This window comes from Piliocolobus tephrosceles, chromosome 2, assembly GCF_002776525.5.
Source record: "Piliocolobus tephrosceles isolate RC106 chromosome 2, ASM277652v3, whole genome shotgun sequence".
In the NCBI taxonomy this organism is placed as follows: Eukaryota; Metazoa; Chordata; class Mammalia; order Primates; family Cercopithecidae; genus Piliocolobus; species Piliocolobus tephrosceles.
The window spans coordinates 83,225,836-83,235,217 of NC_045435.1; the positions used below are offsets into that span (position 1 = coordinate 83,225,836).

The following is a 9,382-nucleotide window of genomic DNA, read 5'->3' on the forward strand; positions in this document are numbered from 1 at the left end:
GGTGTCTGGGAGGAGGTGGATGTCGAGGACAGGGCTCTGGGATATTGTCATGGCTTTGGTGCTGCTGCCTGGCACTGCCCTCAGGTGTTAATAATACTGGGCAGGATCTGGACCACTTGCAGCTTCTGGGGGGCTGCTGGGTGCTACCTGAGAGGTCAGTCTGTTCTTCGCTCTGGCCAGACTCTAGTGACTACTGAGGTGACCTCCAGGGAGAGGGATATTCAGCCTTGCTGGCCCCACACAACAAGGCGCCATGGGTGGGCAAGCCTAGGTACTTAGAGACCCCTCTGCTGCTCACAGATGCATTGGGTGACCCTGGAAGCCTTGTTCTGGCCTTGGGTTCCCCTTCTGATGGCCAGGGTCCTTCCAACCCAGTCGACAAACTGAGTATTTCTGCAGCAGACACCACCTCTGTGTGACCCTGTGGGTAGGGTTGCGGGGAGGAAGAGAAGGGACACGTTGGTGAAGGGATGGGGCAGCAGGCCCAGAAACACACACCTGCCCACGTCTGGCCCCTCCTTTCCCGCTCAGCTGCGAGTTCCAGGAGGACCAGGCAGTAGACAGTGAGTGGTGGGCGCACAGGAGTCTATCCTATTCACTGCGACCCTCCGTGCCTGGCTGCGCTCCTCCTGTCTGGGATGATGCCATTCCTCCCTTGCCCTCTGCAGGTGGAGGGCCAGGCTCCTAGGGCAGCCTCCTGGCCCTCTGGGAGCTTCTGTCTTACACATTCCTCTGTCCTCCCATGTTGGGCTTGCAGGGGTAGAAGATAAGGAGTCTTGGCATGGGAAGCCCCTCCCCAAAAACATGGCTGAGCAGATCATCCAGGAGATCTACAGCCAGATCCAGAGCAAAAAGAAGATCTTGGCAACCCCCCCGCAGGAGGACGCCCCCTCAGTGGACATTGCCAATATCCGCATGCCCAGCTTGCCCAGCTACAAAGTTGGGGACAAGGTACAAAGTGGGGCCTGTTTCTCTGGACCTGTAGTTCTCAGGTTCCCCAAGGCTGTGGCCCAGATGTGCCTTCTGGAGGGCTGGGAAAGGGAGGAGAGCGATTCATTTAGGACAAGGAGTGATTCCTCAGGTGTTGTTCCTGTCACTTCTCTCAGCAGGACTGACAGCTCTGGAGTTGACCTGCAGAGGCTCAGACTGGGCAAGGGAGTTGTCCACTTAGCAAACTTAGCAAGCTACTGACAGAACTGGGATCAAAGCCAAGGACTCACTCCCAAGTCCTTGCATCGCTGGTCCACGAGGGACCCTTGGCCTGAGCAAGGCTAGGCAGAGCTGTCCTGCTCCAGGTTTCTGTCCCAAGGGAACCCATCCACGCAGCCTGTGCCTGGCCTTAACTCCCAAGCCTTCTGTGTTCCCGTGCAAAGTGGAATAGGTTCATAGACCTGGTGCAGCAGGCCGGAGGTTGGGGCTGGTGGGTGTCTTCTGTAGCTTATACCTTTCACAGCCAGGCTAGGGGCAGGGGGCGCTCCAGGGGCTCCCAGACATTGACCATAGTCGTTGGCAACCTTTTAGCAGTTCAAAGTCTCCACAGGACCTTGCGCTCTTGGGCTTCTGTTTTTGGCCCCGTTTTTTTTTTTTTTTTTTTTTGAGACGGAGTCTCACTCTGTTGCCCGGGCTGGAGTGCAGTGGCGCGATCTCGGCTCACTGCAAGCTCCGCCTCCCGGGTTTATGCCATTCTCCTGCCTTAGCCTCCCGGGTAGCTGGGACTACAGGCGCCCGCCACCTCACCCGGCTAGTTTTTTGGTTTTTTTTAGTGGAGACGGGCTTTCAGCATGTTAGCCAGGATGGTCTCGATCTCCTAACCTTGTGGTCTGCTCGTCTCGGCCTCTCAATGTGCTGGGACTACAGGCTTGAGCCACCGCACCCGGCCTTTGGCCCCGTTTTAATCCTTCTCTAAAAGCAGGGCTCCAGGCCGCAGGCGTGCACACACCCTCAGAGGGGTCCAGAGGCTTCCCACTCTCTTCCTCACAGATAGCCACCCGCAAGGCCTACGGGCAGGCACTGGCCAAGCTGGGCCATGCCAGTGACTGCATCATCGCCCTGGATGGAGACACCAAAAATTCCACCTTCTCTGAGATCTTCAAAAAGGAGCACCCGGACCGCTTCATCGAGTGCTACATTGCTGAGCAGAACATGGTGGGTGCCGGGGTCGGCTGGCAGGGACAGGTCCACCCAAGGCTGAAGGCTGTGGTCTGAGGGGTGCGGGGCAACCATTTTGGCAGGGCCAGGTGCCTGCTGTGGGCCAGCCCAGGGAGACTATAAGAAAAGCCAGGACCCAGCATTAACCCCTGACCTTGAGTAGCCACAGTTTGGGAGGTTCTGCCGAGGTGCAAATGTCCTGGACAAGTGTGCACATGGGGGAACCAAATGGGACTGCAGGTGCTCTCAGGAGGAGCTGCGTGCAGGCCAGACCTGGTGGTGAATGGGGTCCCTTCCAGGTGGAGAGCAGGCCCGGCCAGTGGGTGGGGCCGTGATGGGTATAGCAGCCAGAGTCTGTTGAGCGCATGTAATGCACACAGCTCTGGGCCCTGCCACCCTGAGGGATGCAGAGATAAGGGAACTCTGGGCCCCTGACATGTTCCTATCTGGGGAAGCAGCCCCTTGTCAGGAACTGAGGTTGTGAAGTAAGGAACAATGTTTTGTCCACTTTTTCAAAATATCTCCTCATGGTGGTCCAGGAGCCCAGCCTGGCTTGCAGGCCCTTAGGGACAGGGAGCTTCCTTTCTCTGGAGGGCACTCACATCTCCAGAGTTCTTCCAACTGGACCTGAAATTATCTCTGGTTTCCAGAGACTGCTCTGCAGGGTGTGGGGCTGGGGAGGCCTCAGGTACTGGGGAAAGAGGCCTCGTGTTGGCTGGCAGATTTTGGAGCCTTGAGGGGCAGCTGGTTTGGAACTGATGACTGTACTCAGTGCTGCTTCTGGATGAGTGATTTGGGGACGGGAGCCTCAGCAGGCATGAGGCTGCTGCCTTTGGACCCTGGGGAGGGGTCTCTGCAGAAGGTGGTAGGGGACACATTCAGAAGCTCAGAAAGGATGGACAATCTATACACAAACTGTGGCCTTCTCCACGAAAGGGGTCCTAGGCTCCCTGACCACCCTCTGCCTGCCCCTTTGGGCTGACCCTGCCCCCCCTGCCCCTAGGTGAGCATCGCGGTGGGCTGTGCCACCCGCAACAGGACGGTGCCCTTCTGCAGCACTTTCGCAGCCTTCTTCACACGGGCCTTTGACCAGATTCGCATGGCCGCCATCTCCGAGAGCAACATCAACCTCTGTGGCTCCCACTGTGGCGTTTCCATCGGTGAGTTTAGCCAGGGCACTTACACCTGGAGCTCCCTCGACTTTTGCACCAGGAGGTATGGGAGGAGGGTGGGCGAGGATTCCAGCCCATGGACGGGGGGTCTTATTTCCGCATATCCTTTCCGCACACCCCAGGGGAAGACGGGCCCTCCCAGATGGCCCTGGAAGATCTGGCCATGTTTCGATCAGTCCCCATGTCAACTGTCTTTTACCCAAGTGATGGCGTTGCTACAGAGAAGGCAGTGGAACTAGCCGCCAATACAAAGGTAGGTCGCATGGCTGTTCTTTCTCCTGCTGGCAGCTATTGCTTCCTGAGGGAAACAGAAGAGGAGGCCAGAGCTGGTCACTCGCTGCCCCAGGGGATGTTTCCTGACCTTGCCCCTGGTGTTTGTGTAACTTGTGGAAGTTAGACAAGAAAAAATGAAATACATGCCCCACTTACTGCCACGTGGCAGACACTGTCAACTGATTGCCAGTCTGTCTCCGCTGAGAATCCTGGCAGCCCTGGCCGGTCCGGCGGTTGACACCTGCCCACCCTCCTGAGTTGGGTTCTCCAAGACAGGCAAGGATGAGCTGAGCCCTGTGGTCCAGGCCCGGAGCTGCACTCCATAGACACAGTGTACGTGGTTCCTGCCCCTCTGCCTGGTGCACGCTGCAGGAGTAGCCCACCTGCAGCTAGTTTGCCTGGTGGAAAGTTGCCTTTGGCCTGGGGCTGCAAGGTGGCGGGCAGTTCTCAGAGTGCTCAAGTGGGGTGCGGGCGGCAGAGGGCAAGCAAGGCCCTTTTCCCTGCTGGAGTAGCCAGGATGCAGTGACTGACACTCCCATGGGAAGGGATGGCCTCTCTAGAAAGACCTCGTCTCTGAGGTTGGGTGTGCCACATCCTGTATCCTCAGTTTATCTGTTTCCGTCTCAGGGTATCTGCTTCATCCGGACCAGCCGCCCAGAAAACGCTATCATCTATAACAACAATGAGGACTTCCAGGTCGGACAAGCCAAGGTCAGTGCCTCGCATGCCCCAGGAGCCCACAGGGCTGCCTGGACCCTCCCTGCTGTGACTCCCAGCAGTCAGGGCCCACCCTGCCCCGAGGCCCTGAGCCTCACCTGCCCTCTGTGTCACCCTCAGGTGGTCCTGAAGAGCAAAGATGACCAGGTGACCGTGATCGGGGCTGGGGTGACCCTGCACGAGGCCTTGGCTGCCGCTGAGCTGCTGAAGAAAGGTGAGAAGGGGCCTCCAAAGTCATCCACTGAATGGCCACTGCATGCTAGGTCTTGGGGTTCTTTCTTTCTTTCTTTTGTTTTCTTTCTTGAAGAGCTCACAGCTAAAGAGAAAGAATTTCATTTAATTAAATGACGATGGTAATTAAAGCCATCCTTTGAGCACTTGTTCTGTCTGGCATGATGCTAAGTCCTGGGACTGCAGTGCTCACAATCCCTACCCTACGACTCTAAAGTTGAGATCCCCCAGCACGGTGGTCAGATCAGTGGCCTGGAGCCTGCCCGCAGGGCTGGAATCACTCAGCCAGGCACTAATTAAGGAAGTTATTCCCTACCTATCACCATGCCTGTTTTCCCATCTGAAAATGGAGATACTAGCCCTTTCCCCGCAGGGCTGTCCTGAGGGTTACATGCATGTGACTTGGTATTCTATTATTATTACTGCGAGCTCACAGTGTTGGCTAGTGGTTTGTAGGGGAGACAGGCATTGGCCTCTCCTGCAATAGAATCACACAAAAGATGTCATGTTTTAGCACGAAAGAGGGGGCAGGTGTGGCATCTTCCAGAAAGTGGCCTCAGAGTGGGTAGGAATTGATTAGTAGAGAGGGGAGTAAAGGGAGGCCAGAGCAGGGCCAGGCAGGAGCAAGTTGGGACTGGAGGAGCCAGGGGACCCCATCCCCAGGCAGGGGGAGATCCAGTGGGGTGAGCTTTAAGCAGGGCCTGGCAGGCTTGGGTTTGTCCTTCTGAGAAGGTGCTTCTGCTGCTGGGGCCGCACCTGGGCCTCTGATCACTCTGCTGGCTGCAGCTCCCCCACATCACCACGTCAACCCTCACCTTCTGTCAGGCCAGATACCTGGAGTGTTTGCTCTCGCATTCCCTTTGTCTTCAAGGTTGTGGGAGGATGAGGGAAGGCGCTCAGGGCCTGCACACTCCACTCCAGGTTCTTGGATACTGCAGGCAACGCAGCTGGACCGGATGCCCCAGTGCAAGGGGTTGGCAGGCATAAGCTCAGCCATGGGAACGAGGTGGCAAGTGGTTCTCCCTGGGACAGGGACAGGCCCACAGGCTGAGCTCTTAGCTAAACGCAGTCCTCAGGATGTCCCACCAGGCCCCCACCAGGGCAGATGGTGGTGCCCAGCCCTCCCCTCAGCCATGCCGTATGCTCTCCCTCACAGAAAAGATCAACATCCGCGTGCTGGACCCCTTCACCATCAAGCCCCTGGACAGAAAACTCATTCTCGACAGCGCTCGTGCCACCAAGGGCAGGATCCTCACCGTGGAGGACCATTATTACGAAGGTAAGGAGGCCTGGGGCAGGCAAGCTGGGCAAGGGGCAGGGCCAGAGAGCCCGAGCATTGGACATGCCTCTTCTGTCTGAGCCCCAGGAGGGCAGCTGTGGCCCAGAACCCCCAGAGCTGTCCCTCAGAACAGCTGGGACATGGTCTCTTAAAAGGCCTCAGGCTTGGCCTGGAGACCCAGCTAACGCACAGCTGCTGTTGAGCTCTGTGGAGGTCCTGCTGCCCAGGAAGCTGGTGAGGATTCCAGCCTCGCTGCTAAATGGTGGTGGTGTCCCCGGGGTAGTGGTGAGTCCTTCACACAGCAGGCTCCCTAAGTACACACCAGCCTCTCTAAGGAGGAGGCCCCAGTGGGAGAGATGGGCTTTGACTCTGGGGTCAAATGTAGATAATCAGACTATGGACAGTTGCTGGCCAGAGGATGGTGTTTGAAACAAACATTTAGAGGCCACGTTTGGGCTTATAAAAATAGTTTTGGGCCGAGTGTGGTGGCTCACGCCTGTAATCCCAGCAGTTTGGGAGGCTGAGGATGGCAGATTTCTTGAGCTCAGGAGTTGGAGACCAGCCTGGGCAACATGGCGAAACCCAACTCTTTAAAACAATAAAAACAATGAGTTATGTGATGGGCTCGTGGCTGCAGGTGGAGAAAGGCAGTGCGTATGTAGCCTCCTCCATCCTTGACTAAGGCTGACAAAGAGGGCTGGGCCCACCACTGCTCACCCTGAGGCCTTGTCTTCTGACTCCCCTCCTTTCATTTCTAGGTGGCATTGGTGAGGCTGTGTCCAGTGCAGTGGTGGGCGAGCCTGGCATCACTGTCACCCACCTGGCAGTTAACCGGGTACCAAGAAGTGGGAAGCCAGCTGAGCTGCTGAAGATGTTCGGTATTGACAAGGATGCCATTGCACAAGCGGTGAAGGGCCTCATCACCAAGGCCTAGGGCGGGTACGAAGTGTGGGGCGGGGGTCTATACATTCCTGAGATTCTGGGAAAGGTGCTCAAAGATGTACTGAGAGGAGGGGTAAATATATGTTTTGAGAAAAATGAATTGGCCCTGAAATGTTTTCTTCTTTGATGTGTTTGCAGCCAGTGTGGTTCTGGGGAAGAAGGGTAGAGGGTGCACTAGGGAGGCTGGTGTCCTTGGCCCTGGGCCAGGACCTGGGTGTCCCGAGTCCCCTTGGAATCACCTGCAACTGCCGTCAACCTCCAGAACTATCACTGCCTCCCATTCATCACCAGCTGACATTTGACTGCAACCTGCCTTCTAGCTGAGAGGCTGAGACCCACATCCCTCATTGTGACCTCAGTCCGCCTGGCCCTGAGGGGCCTGGGGAACTGCCTCGGTGTGGAAGCTGACCGGGCACTCTCAGGGCTGCCCCACCTCCCCCAAGTCCCCACAGTCTTGCAGTCAGGGCTCTTGGGGTAGAAAGGTTCACTTGCTTATTGTCCCTCGTCCTTGTCAGACCCTCTTAACTAGGCATCTCAGAGAAGCAGAGACAGGGCAGCCTTGGTCCTGGGGGAAAAGGGACCCTCAGGATGGCATGAGAGGTCCTCAGTCCCAAGTGTGGAACTGTCCCCCTCAACTTGTTAAAATGCAGATTTCTGGGTCTTGCCACTGGGGCCTGGGACTGCATATGACAACTGGCCCAGCAGCTTCTGATGTCATACACAGAATTCTGCAGTCCCCAGCTCCAGCCCCGTCCTGCTCTGCTGTTCCTAGGTGACTGCCCTCACACTGCTGGTTTCTCCGCCTGCTGCTCGGGCTCAGCTGGGGTCAGCCCTGCTTCTAAGGCCAGCTCTGCAAAACCTTGTACTGGCCAAGAACAAACTAGTGCTGGGGGAGGAGGGCTGGGTGCCCCGGCCACTGGTGGGATCCCCAGGAAATCCTCAGAGCTGTTGCAAGGATGAGACACATTTGTGGACCTGTCCACCTGTCCTCCTGACAGTCAGGAGAGAAAAAACCTGTCAAAGCCGAGGTGAGGCAACTGCCCACACCACTTAGCTACCCAGCCAGGTCTGGCAGTGCTGGGGGCTGTGCCTGTGTTTGCCTTAACACCAGTTTCAGAGGGAGCAGGCATGGGGTGACGTGGTTGGGTCCCAGGGAGGTGCCCTGGGCTAATGCCTGTTCACCAGTGTGTTGAGGGCAGACCTGGGATTGGGACCTGGGTCTCTGTGAGTCTAGAGATTCCACCTTCTGTACCCTACTGCCCCTGGGGCCCTCAAAAGAGAATCATGCAATAGGCTCCCTAGAAGGGCCCTGGTCGCACAGGATGATGGGAACAGCCTAGGGCGCAGGTCCGATGCGTCTCCAGAGCCCACAGGCCCCTGCAGAGAATCTAGAGGCAAATACTGGGACAAGGACACCTGAGCCATAGGCATAGGCCCAGCCTACAGCCTGGTGAGCCCATCTACACTGGCTAGCCATGCCCCAAGTACCTGAGAGGCCCTGGTTAACCCAAAGCAGAGGGACAGGAGCGGCCGCTGCCTTCACCCCCAGCCTGCCCGGCCTCTCCCAGGCCCACACGGCTTGTGAAGGAGAGGACAAGAGCCTGGGTAGCAGGTGCCAGGGCCTGGGCAGGATGAGGGAGGAGAGGCAAGACCCCTGATCCAGTCACCCAGACCCAGTCCTGGGACATCAAGGCTACAGGAAGCTGGGACATTCAGGGATCCCAAGCCATGGTGAGCTGAAACTCTGCCTCCTTTTTGGTGAGAAGACTTAGTGTGTAACATGCTTAGTGTAGGGCGTGCTTGGTGTGGAGTGTGCTGGAAGCCATCACTGGGCCTTCATAGGAGCCTGATGAACTTGTCATTTCTCCCTCAGCCCCTGCTCAGGCAGTACAGGAAGTCAAGACGGTGCCTGAGGCCTGACTGGAGGCTGGTGTGGCCTGACCTGCCAGCTAGCAAGGCCTCGCGGGGCCTGATGGCAGAGGCAGCTGAGCAGAAGGGCAGCATGGCACCACGGCAGCCTAGGACAAACTTTCCTGGCACCAGGGAAAGCCCCTCCCACCCCCACTGGTAAAGGGGAGGCTGAGGCTACAATCCACACAGCCACGAGCTGGGATGCAGCTGCAAGGAGGGCGTGCTGGTGATACCTCACGTCCCTACCCGCTCGGGCGAAGGCTGTGGCAGCTGAGCCTGACAGGGGCAGGCAGGGCTGGGGGCAAACTTCCCAGACCAAAGCCACCCCACCATCCTCTGCTCAGTACATGGGGCAGTCCTCTCCCAGGCCTCAGTTTCCTCATTTGTTCAGTGGGAATCTTGACAGCCTCACAAGGCTGTTGTGAGAATGAATAAGAGAAGTATTAATGCCTTTAGAACACTGCTAGGCAGATACGGGCTCAGAAGAAGTTGGAATTCCTAACTGTTCACAGGCAGGGGCACCTGGCTGGAGGGTGCCGTTGTCACTGTGTTGTGTGACTACAGACACTTAGGAAGCACAGACTTCTGCCCATAGCAGCCCAGGCTGGTCAGTCAGGGCCTGGCTCTCAGGGGTAGTGGCCCAGCACATAGCTGGGTTGTATTATTCAGTAGGGTTTTTTTTTATTTTTTATATTATTTTTATATATTT

The 9,382-nt window shown here is 57.0% G+C and overlaps 1 protein-coding gene across 2 annotated transcripts in view; it reads left to right on the plus strand.

The window, feature by feature from the left end:
* Positions 1–7,787, plus strand: part of TKT (transketolase) — a 31,856-nt gene extending 24,069 nt beyond the window's left edge. The window contains exons 7-15 of one of the 2 annotated variants that reach the window (XM_026446941.1): positions 758–951; positions 1,981–2,145; positions 3,152–3,308; positions 3,443–3,573; positions 4,221–4,304; positions 4,431–4,524; positions 5,698–5,820; positions 6,579–6,759; positions 6,901–7,787. In XM_026446941.1, the coding sequence (XP_026302726.1) occupies positions 758–951; positions 1,981–2,145; positions 3,152–3,308; positions 3,443–3,573; positions 4,221–4,304; positions 4,431–4,524; positions 5,698–5,820; positions 6,579–6,754 (1,124 nt within the window). In that variant the 3' untranslated portion in view covers positions 6,755–6,759; positions 6,901–7,787. Of the gene's footprint in view, positions 1–757; positions 952–1,980; positions 2,146–3,151; positions 3,309–3,442; positions 3,574–4,220; positions 4,305–4,430; positions 4,525–5,697; positions 5,821–6,578; positions 6,863–6,900 lie in introns of those variants that run through there. The other variant, XM_026446940.1, reaches the window with a different exon arrangement.
* Positions 7,788–9,382: the final 1,595 nt, after the last annotated feature.